Genomic DNA, 15,597 nt, shown 5'->3' with positions numbered 1-15,597 from the left:
ACACTCTGTCTTTCTCTGGGACATTCACCCATTTCTGGAAAATGACTGTTGTTCTTTTGCATTGTATTTTTGGTCTTTTTGTCTCCTTTCATGTGTCTGTCTCTCCTACTGCACTTCTTGACACTTGGTCAGCTGTAGAAGACATAATGTTGAACTTGTTCTGCTCAAGCAGTATTTTTCACCTAGGCTACTATATGAAAATGGTGACTTTGTGTTGAGCTTAAGTTAACCCTGAGGCTCATATTCTAGGGTAATGATACCTGTGCACAAGAACTTTCTCAGTTTCCTCCTTGAACTGATTGTCTTCAGAGTTTGATTGAAATAATACAGGCAGCGCCAGCTGTGCCAGGCACACAAGGGCTCTGTTGTTCATCTTTGAATTAGTCTCCCTCACGTGGTTAATGTTTCTAAGCTCATTGTACAAATACTCACCAGTGAGATGAAGGCACCAATATTAAGCACTCTTACACAGCAATTTTACGAGATAGCTGAATAGGCAGAAATACATATTTTCTTTACAAACTTAGCAAAAGTATATAATTGTGATCAGTCCTGAAAAACTCAGCTAACCTAGTAACTGAAGCTGATTTTATTGTATATTTAATAGCCTTAGGATATATATAGTAAGTATATTAGCTATTGTACCTAGTTTTGTTAACTCGTTAATCTGATCTATCTGCAAGTTAGACATTGGTATTTTGTACTGTCACTATATCACAGAACTGGTGTTTTTTAAAATATGATTTTAATTTTATATTTCTGATCTCAAAGTGACTGTGCTACTGGTCATTCTGATAAGTGAGAATTACAATAATAAATACAGTAATGTGTTTCTGCTGTTAAGATCAGAAGATTATGATTATACAAAGAGATAAACATGTTTGACAATACTTTTGCCAGCTCTTATGAAATGTAATTAAAATTCTGATAGACAGTTTATGTTGTAGAACTGTAAAATGACCTCGATGTAATCTTGAAATATATTAAGTTGATAATGTAAGGTAATAATTGGTAATCATTTTCCATTTGCTGGCATGTTGCTCCTATCAATCAAAACTTGTAATTTAATTTAAAATCATGAGGGATAGGAAGGAATGTCAGTTCCATGTAGTAAGCATGTTTAATGTGAATGAGGAAAAACTCCTATCATAGTTCAAAGACAAAAATCCAAAAAGTCACTTACCTGAACTATGTATGTGAGTGTAATGCAGACCTTGTAACCATTGTTAACATTTCCGCTTACTTTGTCTTTAAATCAAACCTTGAGGGAGCAAGGTGATATTCATATAGTACCCTATTAACACTTCACATCTCTGCTAAATACTTCTAAGACTTTGCTGTTTAACAAAAACTGAAACAATGCTTAGGGAATTATTTTGTAAAATCTTCCAAAGTGATGGTGTTATACTTTATATGGTCTGCAGGTTTTAGTCACACAAGGATGATTTCAATCAGGTTTGAACAAGGCTTGTACCTGATCTGCCTAGAAGCTGGGAGTGTAGTATCTATGTGTAGGGTGTCTTTGGAAAAGTAGTTTTAAAAGCAAAGTATTCTATGGAAACTGCCATTATGCTCAAAATAAAGGTAAATGTAAGTCAGTTGTTTCTGTTACTTATTGTCTGTGTTGCTTAGTTCCAGGCATAAATCAGGAAGCTGTTGTGCTGGGGCCTGTATAAATTCAGAAGAAAACATCATCAAAGACAAGAGACGATTGATACCTATGTGCGAGTAGATCAGGACACTTCATGTGGTGTCAGCAGTCCAGCACAGTCTGCTGTCAAGGTGCTTATAGTAGTAGTGGTGTAGCCATGATGACCTTAAGCAAAGCAAGGTTTGTAGAGAGTAGTTTCCTTTGTAGGACTATAATAGGTAGGAAAAACGGATGAGCCATTGGGAGCCTCTTCAGCTCTAAAGCAGAAGAAGCAACCACCAAGAAGCCAAAAACAGTTGCTCTGAGTTTATATAAATTGTGTTGCTTAGTTGAGGCATGTGAGTCTTTGAAAAATGGGTTTAAGGAAAGTTTGAAGAGAGGTAATGTATTTATATGTGGTTGGCATATCATGAAGGATAAGGATTCAGTACTGGTCTGGAACTTACCTAGGAAGGAATCAGCGAAGAACAGTTTCAGTGGACTAGATGGAGCAGGGGCCTGATTTGAAGATGAGGAAGGGTTGATCATACTTGAATGTAACTGTGATTTAGATCTGTTGGAATAGCTGCATGGTAAATTACAGAACTGGAGGTAGCATATGAGTACTGTGATTATAAATGGTAGCTTTTCCTTATGGACATCACTGTGTAGGTACATGTATTATCTAATAGACTGCCAGTAGACCTCGGCAAATAAACTTCTGTTGTTTGGTCTCCTATAATAGCAGGAAAGTGCTCTTGGAGTCCAAGTGAGGTTTTCTCATTTGTTGTTAAATATTGTTTTACTGTGTCTCAGATACAACAGCTTGAAGTGGTATCTTGCAGTTGCCATGCATTTTAACTACTTAAAGCATCCTTTATATTCTTGGCCAGTGATATTTAGTCAGAATTTAACAGCTTTTGGAAGCAACTCAGGAATCATCAGAAGTAAAAGGAAGTGCTTGATTTCATGCCTGAGGTGCAGTGAAGCATGTGCAAACAGTACAAGACCTCAGACACAAGCACCAGGCAGTTTTAAACAAGGTCCTAGTACCTAACAGAAATGAGTTTGTGTACAAAAAAATACAGTAAGCCATTTACAAAAAAAAAAAAAAAAGACTAAGCTCTTTACTTGTGTAGCTGGCTGAAAGCTAAATGCATTGATGTCCTCATATGTGAACAGAGCTGATAAATCTACTGCAATATTTGTCCAAAAGTCCTTATATTTTTGTTGAGTTGAATATCTTGTCTGTTTTCCTTGTTTGGATTCATCAGTTGCCTGTGTCCCTTGTTGAGTCCATCTGGGTAGGCACACTCTGACCAGTGATACTCAGCTTAGCTATCACGGCCATTTTCTTTCAGTTGAGGCTGGAGGAAGAATCATTCTCTGGTTGTAGATACAAGAATACAAGCACAGAAGCAAGGAAAGCTTGATTCCAGTGTGGTGTTAAGCTGTAAGGAGCTGGAAAGCAGCTACACTGCATGCTAAAAGAGGTAGAGGATTGTGTGCATAACCAATCTTGAGAGCACAGAGTGAATCTGAGGGCATACCAGCTGGGATGAAAGATCCACCTAGCCTAGAATCATGTCTCCAATATGGGAAACAGCAAGCTGGAAGAGTAGAAAGGAGCACAATCAAAGTGACATTCCCTTCCAGCCTGCGGTGATTTGCAGCTTATGTTCTCTTTGGGTGGTATGTGCTAATCCTCAGTAGATATTGCAAGACCCTCCTGTCCCTACATCGAGCCTTTCCTGCCTGTTTTTTATTGTTCCTACAGTTCTGTGAGTAAAACCTTGTTGAGCAATATGAATACTTGCATCATGCAGAGCAGGAGCAGTGGGTTCAACAAGCTCACAACGGTGGAAATTATTCTGTGGAGAAGATGGGGCATGAGCAAAATGTCTTACGTGTTGCAAGTGTATTAGATTTTCGTGTATAGCTGCTACTTCACATACAAGGGCTGATTATGCAGCATGTGCTCAGTGAGACTGATGAATCCAAAACAAGTGGAAACAGTCCATCTCCCAGAAACATCCTTATTTGTGGGCATTACGTTACTCTGGGAGACTGTTCATGCTACCCATGTAGTAGAATATTACAAAATCAGGCATTCCATTCTAGAAAAGAACTACATAGTCCGCAATATATTATCAAGCTCAGTTTGTATCTCTGTAATTGGATGATAGGAACATACTAATATAGTTTCATAACTGGATAGCAGGATATAAAAGGCAGAGTTGAAATTTCCTTAAAATGTGGCAAAAGTGAAAACTGATGAAATGTTTTAAAATTAACAATTCAGAAATTGAGGTTCAGCTTGAAAAAGAGAAAATAAACTGACAAAAAGAGAAATGGCACTTGCAGAGCAAGGGCACTGGGCAAAGGTGTTTTACTGCTAAATCACTCAACAGGAAGTGACAAGGTACAATTTGCAGCTCAAAATAAGAGACTCCTGAGAATTGTAGGAAAGTCATTACTTACAGGATCATTTTACAAATTTAAAGACCAAAATATAATCACAAACCAAATGTAAGTATGGAGTATTCTAAACAGTGGGGAAAAAACGGGGGAAGAAGCAATTCTGAACCTTTCATTGGCATCTGGAGGGTCACCTTAGCAGGTCAGAGATTTTATTCAATCTTTTTAGAGACTGTACTAGAGGCTAGTAAACTACTCTGTTAGGAAGAAAAAAACCATAATTTTGATATCAAGAAAAATGTGCACAGCTAGCCAAGTAATAATTAATCTATGTACTTTGACTTTTCTGTGAAAGAGGAAGGCACTGTGATCTTTGGGATCAACCTATAACCTCAGGAACCGTTCATTGGTCAGACTGCTCCAGAGCAGAGCATCCTGAAGGCTGGTAGTGCTCAGGCTGGCAAGAAATTGTTAGCAAGGGACTTGAAGTTAGCCTTCCAGATGTCAGATATTCCCATTTGGTCAAATGAGGAGGACATAAGAGCATGGAAGCCTTGTTTGTGTTGTCAGAATTGGAGTGGGGAATTGCACGTTTGGGGATATCTAGTCTCTTAATGGTCCATCAGCTTGTAAACATACTCTGACAGTAAAGCAGGAACCCTGAAATCCCATTCCGTGGCAGTTCCAAATAAACTGAGGGGCCAGGCTACCGAGACTTTTGTTCTGTAGGCTTCATGCCACTGAGCTGCAAAGAAGCTGGTCATCTTCAGACTTCTGGAGCCTCACATTCCTGATTGTTGTTATTCTGCTACATAGGCTGGAGCATATGAAGTCTAGATGCTTGCCTTGTTGGGTTGCCTAGGAGCCCAGCTGGTGAGCAGGGAGGGAACTAGGCACGCTGCAAAACCTTTCTGCTGTAATGCTGCCTGGTTTCATCAAAATCAAATCATCTCTCTCAGGTATTTCAATCTTGATGAGTTGTCAGTCTGATTGAGAACCATCCTGCCTAGGAATTTTCAACTGTCTCTTCATGGAAGAACCTGTTTCCAAGACACTAGCTCATAACCTTAGCATGGATATAAATATTTCATGATAAACAGAAATACATTTCCCATTTATAATTGGGTGCAAATTTCCTTTCCTACATAGACATCCTGGAATGTTCTGGTATAGAGCTTTCAAAGCCATAACTGATACGTGGTGTAGATTTGAAGTACCAGTATTTTTATAGATTTATACTGTGACATGTTTGGGTATATCTGGGTAGGGCTGATAAGGTACATTTGAGGACAGGAAGGAGACCTGTAGTAGGTTGTTACATGTCAGTAAGTATTGTGCATTTATTTTCCTGGTATATTGTGTGTCCTAATTTATTTACATCACTATGAGCATGTATGTAAGAGTATGTGCTCGATTTCAAATTGTTTAACAAATAGTGTGTTTAGCAAATAGTAATGGGGCTAGAGTGAAGAAGAGCGTAAGCCTGAAACTACTGTATATTTTATTTCCATTTTTTGAGAGAGTAATTTAGAGTAAACAGTCTCAGCACATGATTTTTTGGGTTATTTTTAAATTGCTTCTTAAAAAAAAAAGTATTCCTTGCTTATTTCATGCTGCACCTTCAGTGATCATTAGTCTTTATTAACCAATACAGATTTCTTTACTGTGTTACGAAACAGTTGTAATGTGTATACGTTGGAATATTGGAGGAAAAAAAATTGATCTTCATCCTGGAAAAAGCAATGGCTATACCCCATCAAAGTCAACATAAAAATTTTATATCAGTGATAAAACAGGGCACAGAAGAATGCTAGATGGTCTGAACAGCAACCACCTACCCTAAGTCTGCTGGGAGTTAGATTTGAAAGGACTTTAAGTCTTGTATATTGAATTTCTGGGTTTCCTCTGAGATAAATTGCTCTTCTCTGTAAAATCTGAAGTCAAAGCCTGATTGTATGAACTCACTATGTAGCTAATGGCAGAAAATCCTAACCCAAAGGTAAAGGGTTTTAAAATATTTGTTATTTAACTTTTCAACCTGAAAGACAAGCTTCAGAAAAGCTGTGGAAAATAATAATTTTAAATTATTTTAACTGTCATGAGTAACTATAACCTCTGACATTTGTCCTGACATGAAATCCAGCAGCCTTTATTATGTTGAATGCCAGCTGGAAGACACAGTTGTGCATACTCAATAAAGTCCAAGGAACAGCTGAATTAACAGCCATATAGGCAGACACTGAAATCAGTAATCAAATTTATCGAATTTTTTCTGGACTGCTGGATGCGGAGGGAAGAATTAATAAGATACCTTCTGCCTCCCAATTGACTGGTCACTGATACTCAATGTTATATGATGTTATATGGAGTTATCTGTAGAGCGAGCCCTGTAGGACAGAACAGACAATTCATGGTTCAGTTCTGTCATTCAGCTCATGCGTCAATTTTTGTGAAGACATTGAGGGAGATGATGAGGTGTCTAGTCCCCATCCTGTCCTCTGCTGGCAACACTCTGAAGATGACACTCATTGCTGTGTCTTGTCATTCCTCTGCATTCCTGTGTCTTGCTGGTGTTCTGGCTGGTGTTGGGTATTTGACTATATTTCTGCTTTAAGTAAAACATACAAAGAATAAATCTAGAGGAACCTTGAATCTTGAAATTTTCCGCAGAGAATTGTTGCATAAAGACAACTTTAAATTTTCCACGTGGTGTTCACATTGGATACAATTTGCATATAGTTCACTTAAAAATACACTGCTGCACGGGATAACATGTAGTATTTGGAAGTGGCTGCTTTATATGCCAGGATGTCATGCTGGATATGCTAGTACCCTGGGTCTTTCTAGAAATTCATGTTGTTAAAAGGTACTTTGATATACAACATAATTTGCATGGAAGATGTTCTACAGTTTGAAAATCATATATCAGCATACTGTTTGATATCACAGGATTCTTTTCACTGGAATATGCTATAATTTTTTAGTTATTTTTAATGTTAGAATTACATACTTAAACACATTTGTGATTTATAAAAATGTTTTTATTCATCTGCAGTCCTCTGTTCCTGTCAACTGTTTTGGTTGCTGCCCATTGCTGTCCTAGTATTGATTAACAAAATGTGGCTAAGTCTCACTAATGTAATATTGGAATTGTCCTTTCCTTTCATAATTGATAATTGCAGAGTTATGATTTTCTTGTTTACCTTTGCAACAGAAGAAATGTTTGCTACAGTTAGATGATTGACTTCTGCCTGAAAGTTTTGTTTCATCTCCATTGTAAAAATATTTTCTGCAGTTTCTCTCTCTATTAAGAGCTGATTTAATGTAGCTTTCCTAATAGGAAAAAAAAAAAGCTCTTCAAACCTGAATTTGACCTGTCAGTTAAGCAAGAGGATGCTTAAAATAGATTTATTTTCTAAAAAGTAGACAATGTGGAAATCCTGCAATAATTTGATAGTTTAGAAAGCACACAATAACAAAGAGCACAAGTTTCTGAAACTTGGGAGAAGTAGGAAAATGCAAATGTATACATTGTTTTTAACACTTTTCCAGCCTTCTTTTTTGTCAACTACCATATGAATCGACCTTATCATAACTTACAAACATCATAGTAAGACAAGTTCGAATGACTAGATTTTAAACATGTACCTTTGGACTTTTTAAATCGATATAATCTGTTTTAGTGATGTTACTGTTATATCCATATAATCTGTTTTACTGATTAATTTCTTGGGACTTTGTTATACAGTTACTTTTAGTTTTTCTCATAATGCTATAGTAGTTTAAGCAGTTTATTTATTCATTCACTAAGTCATTGTTATGATAAAGATACACACTCAGAAAGGATTATTTCCTTGGTTTTGTTGTTACAGGAATATATGTCGAAGCTATTATGGTCACCTTAATTATACATTTTCAGATGTTACCTTTCAAAGTTTAATTTTTATTTCAAATTTCCAGACTTACTCCATGTTTTACAGTTTTTCATTCTCCTATTTAAGTCCTGAAGTTATCCCTTAGAATATATCAGGGGCTTTACTGATGAGAATCTATCTCTGGGTCTGAGATGGCTTCTTCAGACTACCTGGGTAGTTTAACCACAGTAGCAATGGTTTTGAGCATTTGCAAGAACTGGGAAAGCTTGTGCCAGAAGCTTTCAGATAACTTGCACAGCATGAAGGGTTTTGGAGTACCTTCATAGCTCACATGTCCAAATCCCACTCAGGGGCAGGTTTTAGACTGATGCCTAAATGAAGTATCAGTAGGGCACTTGGCATCTAGGCTCCCAGTAGTCAGTGGGGATGTGGTCAGTGCAATCAGTGTAGTCTGAGGACATTTTTACTGTCTACAGTCACTTGAACAGCTTGCAAGATTGCATTGAGGAAACTTTGCCTAAATGTAAGCATCTCTTGCTCTTTGAGACTCCCAAGGAAATCGAAGGTATCTGTACAAGGCTGACAAGTGTGATGCATGGGAACTGCAAGAGCACTGCACACTCTGCAGTGACAGGTGAAGGGCAGGCAGGATATTTTTGGGCACTCGATGCCTGTATGTGAATTGGCTCCATTGACATATTGACTCCATCCATTGAATATAATGGGAACACAGGCAACAAGTTCCCACATGGAGACGTATGGTATCGTGACCTCAGACTGGCTCCCACATGGTATGTGCCCAAATCCTAGTTTGGTTATTAGGTATGACTCTTTCTCTTCAACCGTGGACTGTCTTTTTTTAGTTAAAATTCATTCCATGAGCGAATTCTCCTGCAGCCTGATCAGGTGTCACTGGGAGATTTGCAACTGGGCCACCAAAATGTGGTACAGAAGAAGGCAAAAGCAGTTTGTATTAGTTTTTGGGCAGATTCTGTTACCTTGTCTCCAATACTGACAACTTGACTATGTGCATCCCAAGATTGATTAGATGATACTGTTGGTTTTGACATGTACAAATGAATGATGTGTTGCTTGAATGTTTATTTCTTTCTCTTTCAGTTATTGTAATGGATGTATGTTAGATCCAGACTGTGGTCTCTGCTACAAATTGAATAAATCAAGTGTTGTTGAGTCCTCATGCATTCCTGTTGATAAAGATTCTACAATGAAAGCAGCTTGGGGCAGGTATGTCACTTTTCAAGATTTTCTGGTCTTGTGCTCTACTATGCTATTGAGAACGCTTTTGTTTTTACATAAAATGTTACTCTTAGGATGTTCTGAAAGAAAAATTAACTTGGCATGGTCAAAAATGGGCAATTACATTCTAACAACTGTTCTAAATAAAAGCCTTGACCCTGATGTGTGCAGCGAGTTTGGTGTAGTCTGCCACTTAGAAAGTATGGCAAAAGTACACTAGCAATTAGGAAAATTACTTTTCCCTGATGTCTTCCTTTGTTTGAGATGGTATATTCCCTAGGTACACACTTAAAGCTCTCTGAATTAATTTTGTTTTCAAATGCTTTAATTAAACCAGACTTTTAACATTGGCCTACTAAAGAAACCAATTTGCTATGCTGAATAATCTAAAATGATAAAAATCTAAAAAGTTCAAATTGTCAAAATCATGGTTTGTGGCCACAGATTTCTGTGTTCCTGTGCTTAAAAGCGGCATCATGCCATATGTTGCATTTGGGGTGTAAAAATGTGTGCGTTCATATATAAGTCCCAGTACAACTGCAAAGTACATCACACTTCTTTTCCTTAAACAGCACAAAGATTCCCTGTTAACCCACAGCAATCCTCAAGGTTTTGGAAGTATTGGCTCTTCTTAAGGAATGGCTTTATGAGTTGGAACAAAGTCCTGTAAAGGCTTTATCAATACTTTAATAATGATGAGGGCTTGGATTAGAGTTTAGAATGGTTCACTGCCACAAGGGAATTATATAATTACTGCTGATAAAATGCTTAATTACTGCTGATAAAAGCTTCTCACCATAATTCATCTATGCCACCCACATGCCATAAACATACTTGGAAAATAGGCAAAGGTTTTTGTGTGGTTTGGGCTTTTTTATTTTTTTTTAAACTTCCATGTGTATTTCTCAGCAGTTAAAACCAAGTGCCTTAGTGGCAGTGAGTCATATTGGACAGAGGTTGGAAGGTATGAAAATATCTACTAATTGTAGAATCATTAATTTAAAATTACTCTAAAATTGCTCTCCTTTTGATGTCAGTATTATTAGAATGTTGTGCCTAGTAGTTCATTCCAGATGCAGAAAAGGATATCTTATATTCTTTGTATTCCTAATTTAAAAGCACTGTGGTCATTTTGAGGCTATTACTGTTTATTAATAAATAACTGTGAAAACTACAAAATCTCATCCCTCTTTCTTGTTCTGTGACTATCTTCAATGGCACATTATACAATATACATTGCATATTACCTAATATTCCAATGTGCTCTGCAGCACTTGGACTCACATGCATATTTGTAAGGTAACAGATCTCTCTTTGTATTCCAAATCAACATTCATTTCATACATGCTATAGTTTCAAGTAACATGTCTGTAGTTAGCAAAATTGTACTAGCATGCAGAAAGACATAAATGGAAACATAAACTTGTTATGAATAGTTGATAGATAAAATCAAACTTTATTTTTTAGGCAGTGTTATTGTATAACATGTAGTAAATGTGAGCATCAGTAATCCTTTTATAGTAATGATTCGTTCTCACATAGCACTCCTTGTACAGCCTACTGGAGCAAATTAGATAGGAAATAAGAAATGCTTCCTTTCCATATTGCAAAATACAATATTTCCATTTCGTACATTAATTCCATATCATAAGGACCCCGTTCAAAATCTTTCAAGAAAATATTTTAAATTTGTTACATTGGTAGTCACTAGAGTGAAAGTCCTGCCTTAAGAAGGAACCCAAATAAAATATCCACATTCCTTTTTCCAAAGATTGTATGTTCATCCCATTTCTAGTGTTTATTTCATTAATTTCTAATCTCGCCACCACCTGGTCTGTGTAATCAGGCAGTTTTCTAAAAGCCAGTCCTTCAAACTGTGAAATGTCAGGTGGCACCTTCTGTGCCTTCTAAGCCTTGTGGAACCATCAAGTATTTCACCTCCTCCTCACAGATAAGTGTATTTCTGCATAGTGGTCCAGAGGGAATCCCCATGGATTTTGGCTTCCAAGGATTCACATTCATGTACCCCACCCCCAGCTCTGCTTCCTCACATCCTGAGGCTGCTTTACAGCAAAATCAGTCCCACAAAGCCATAGGATTTCCCTGCCAAGCGAGAAGATTGCTGCAGTGAAAACGGTGTAGTTACATCCCCAGTTGTGTCTCAGAGTGGCAGTTGTCGTCTGTATCTTTCTGGCAGCATAGGGAGAACAAGCACTTAAGACAAACTACCAGCACGGGTGAAGAAATTATGTCTGTACTGATGCTTGAAATTGCAGCCCTTCATTTCACAGAGTTACTTTGTCACAAGCTAGATGTACGTTGGCAGTTATTTTAAAAATACGTGGCATTTTTATGATCAGAAACTGGTTTAATAACTTGAAAGATGATTTTGTGATCTATGGACAGCTGATAACCATAATTATCACATGCGGCCTCTTTGTAACTCCTGTGTATTCTGATGGCTTCATGCCATCCAGTATTGGCTGAATGAGTTTAAATGGTTTAAAACCTCCAGAGTTACACTGGCCTCCTATGGCCAATTTATTTTGCCATTAATTTTGCTCAGGAGAGAAGGAAGACCTGAGCTATTTGTTTGGGATTTGTTGGACCTCAGTTTGCCTGAGCGTTAGCAAAAGCAGCAGTTCTGAGTATCCTGCCTGATGCAGGAGGTTCAGAGAAACAGCTTCTGCTGTACTTGGATTGACAGTGCTGTGCAGAGCATTTCACTGCTGCTGCGATCACATTTTGTTTATGATTTTCCTGCTGGAAAGCTGGGACCTTCAGCCATGTAGAGGTGCCTGTGGTCACATCATATAATGTGTGTGCAGCTGTCTTAACCCCAACTGGCCTGACATTCACTCAGGGCCTTATCTGTTCCTGATGTGTAACCTACCAGCAAGGTGAGAGGTGTTTAGAGGCACCAACAGGGAAGGCCTTGTCATATTTTTCAAAGCTCTCTGCAGCTGTGCAAGCTGACATAGAAAACCCTCCTGTTTATGTCTTTATAGCCTTGCACTGTTCTTCACAGTTGGTCCCAAGGTACTTTGATAACACTGACGTAGCAGGCAATGTTTTGACTGTTATCATAAAACACTGTAATGTATTTTTATTTGCAAGAAGTTTCCCCAGTGCCAGTCTAGTGTACTAGACACCACCTCTATGCATATTGTTAATCATATTTATTCAGTTACAGTATGTTCTACATTGAGAAGTTCTAGGGAGGGGAGGGGAGGGAAGAGAACAGAGATTTCAGACTCCTGTGGCTGCCAGCAAGGCTGTTTATGTTGCTGTGGTTGTCATAGAAACCTAGGGAGACAATTAGAGCATCCAAATGTTTTTCAAGAAGAATATAGCATTTTGGTTCTTTTGAATATAAGGGAACTCAGTGGCCAGCACTGGCCCTGGGGGAGGGAGACTGCGTAAGAATAAATCTGACCAAGTCCAAGTCAGGCCTTGAAGCAGCATGGGTAACATGCAGTGGGTACACTTGTAAGATCATATATGTAAGACAAATAGAGATTTATTTTTTATTATTTAATTAGTTACATAAGCCTGACTGGTATTGGAGTAACACAGAGAGGAGCATCTTGCCCAGGGCACCAGCACACTCAGGTGCTTTGCTGCCCTTGGTACTGAACCAGATAACAACTGCGTGCAAACCTTGCTGTCTCCAGTTCTGCCCAGAGACATATAAAGGAAGGTTTCAAGACAGTGAGTAAGAATATCCTTAATTTATTCATTTTGTAATAAAAGAAGAGGAGCTGTGTCTCTTTCTGTGTGGTCAGAGGGTTCTGTTGGGACTGTGTTCTCAAAGATTTAGGGAAGTTTTGCATTTAGCAGTAGCACAAAAGGGCTTGTAGTTCTGTTCTCTTCATGAACATCGAATTATAAAATCCCCACTAAGTTGATAAAAAGCATTATCTTGCTTTTACAGATGGGAATGCAATGGGAAGGTTCCAATATGAAGCTCAGGTGGCACAATAGAGGTCACAGGCAGTCTGTCTCTCAGCCAGGACTGAATGTGGGGGTGATTGCTTTCAGTTCTGTGCTTTCAGAGCACAAACCAAAATCTAGTTTTTCCCCACAATTGCAATTACTCCCACCGTACTCTCAGAAACCTTGAAACTTCCGTCTGTGTAATTGCAATAACCCTAAAGGCCAGCCAAGAATGCTCTGGAAGTAACTTCAAATTGCATTAATGCTCTTACAGTTGAAAGAATAACTGTGCAAGGAAAGGAGCTACTAATAGTGCCTTGACATGAGTATGTTGTCAAGACCACAGCAGGCCCACAACTGTGAGCTAAAAGGCTCTCATGAGTGACTCTGAGCAATCTCCCTCTGGAGAGAAAGATGTTGACTTTATACAGTAAACAATTATGAAGAAATAATAACATCATCTGCAGATCACAGACAAGCCTAGAAGCCATCCTGTCCACAAAATTAGCTGGCAGGTCTCCACAGTCCCCAAAGGAGGACGACTGGGAACAGAAATCTATAAAGGGAGAGGAGCTGAGTGATTTGCTTTCTTCAGCCATTTTTATTAACTTCGTTAGAGGAACATCTCACTGCCACGGGGGTTTAATGCTTTGTGGAGAATCCTGCTTTCATCAATATAAAGAAGCAGTCCCCTCTCTGAGGGCTTTCAGTGCAAAGGGGAGTGCAAGAAGAGCTCTGCGTTTGGGAATCTCTTCATTTTCCTCTGGCCAGTGCTCTCCTGAGCTCCTTCCTTGCATGTAAAATTAACGGCATGTTTACAGATGCCCGGTAATGCTGTTTTGTGTCACTGTGTGCCTGTTACTTATATCCATCAGTTTGCCGAGTTTAACTGTATCTCAGAAACCTGTTCTGGGGATAAATGAGTTTAAACTACCTGGGCAACGTGAGGAAGCAGGTCAGACAGGCAGTCAAACCCTGATTCCCAGCATCAGGAGAGTTTCCACTGCAGGAATGTGCCTGACAACCTTGGCATTTGAGCCTGGATGCTAACTAGATTCCAGTGGTTAAAAAAACCCCATGTGAGTTCATTAGCTGGATTCTCAGACAATAGCCTGGTTTATGTCCAACAGGGGACATGCCAGTGTCTGTCACAGCCTCGGGAGTATTCTGGGGAGCTTTACATTCATACAGTGCTGCCTGTTGTCTAATGCATAGCAGATCAGACTGTTAAAATGATTAGAATACTTTTTCTTTGTAGCAACATTAGATTTTTCTAGAAATCTCAGCTTCATTTTGCTGCTTGTAAAGACAGACATAAGTAAGTTCATTACACTTGTTTTGCTAGTCACTGTCTTACGAAGATGATTTTGCAATGTGATGAGTACCTTTGTAAAAGTTGCTGTGACTGCTTTACTAATGCAAAAAAAAAAAAAAAAGTACATGCATATTCACACATTTAAAGACTGAGAATCTATTTTCAGTACATCATGGGGAACGGGTATACAGACCTTTCCTGTTACCACAGAAAGGCTATCACCAGAGCAGCCTTCCAGGAATGAAGTACTTCTCTGTCTGTGGGTAGACATTGCTTGTTTTGTCATGCAGGAAGTAATGAGAGAAGATTTTATTCTGAAATGATGATTCGGAATCTTTCTACAAGGGCCTGCATTGAAAAGTGCTGCTTAATTCAGCAGCAGTTAGAGGAGAAACTAGTATTTCTCTTACTAAATCTTCAGATCAATAGATGAAGATTATACGTAGGATTATGGTTCTCACATTTGCAAAGTAAAAAGGTAGTAGAGGGAGTAAATTATTCAGGAAAGTAACAGGATCTACAGAATATTTACATCTGCATGTATATCGACAGCACTCAGAAGAGCTGCGATTATAACCAGTAGTCTTAGAGAAATCTCTTTCTGGACAATATGCCAAATGTTTACTAAATTGAATATTCCTCACTTCAGTAGGAACCAGAACATAGAATCTCCCCTCTCCTCTCCATGATCATTTAGGAAAGAAAACCAAAATATATGCGGTTTCAAATAGAATTAAATTCTGATTATCTTCACCGTTGCCAGTAAGTATGGAAACTATATGTTAGTGAGGTGTGCAAAAACAGAAATGAAAACAAAATCTGAAACTGATTACAGTCTTTGTCAGCCTAAATTCTAAGGCACCAGGTCTTTTCTGGGAAGAGGATATTGGACAGTGTAATCACAGTCTAATGGTTGCATATACCAGTGTGATTCTGGAGAGCTAGGGAGGTAGAAGAGGAACTTAAGAAATCTGGTATGCATATTTGAATGCCATCTCTGCTAACTGGTAAGAGCAAATAGGAAGACTGGAAGGATAAAGTGCTGCAGAGTATTGTGTCTGAAACTATTTACATGCCTTTAGGGTAATTACTTAGGAATTACTATTAATAGCTCTAACTCATATCTACTCAACCAATGGCAAATTCTGGATGCTTGAAAGGAAGGA

The 15,597-nt window shown here is 38.3% G+C and overlaps 1 protein-coding gene across 2 annotated transcripts in view; it reads left to right on the top strand.

The window, feature by feature from the left end:
- SLC2A13 (solute carrier family 2 member 13) overlaps positions 1–15,597 on the top strand; it is a 166,703-nt gene that overhangs the window by 127,680 nt on the left and 23,426 nt on the right. For both annotated transcript variants that reach the window (XM_074827760.1, XM_074827762.1), the window contains exon 7: positions 9,043–9,168. In XM_074827760.1, coding sequence (XP_074683861.1) covers positions 9,043–9,168 — 126 coding nt within the window. The remainder of the gene's footprint in view (positions 1–9,042; positions 9,169–15,597) is intronic.

Source organism: Strix aluco, chromosome 5 (genome assembly GCF_031877795.1).
Source record: "Strix aluco isolate bStrAlu1 chromosome 5, bStrAlu1.hap1, whole genome shotgun sequence".
In the NCBI taxonomy this organism is placed as follows: domain Eukaryota; kingdom Metazoa; phylum Chordata; class Aves; order Strigiformes; family Strigidae; genus Strix; species Strix aluco.
This window is presented reverse-complemented; position numbering and strand designations above follow the sequence as displayed.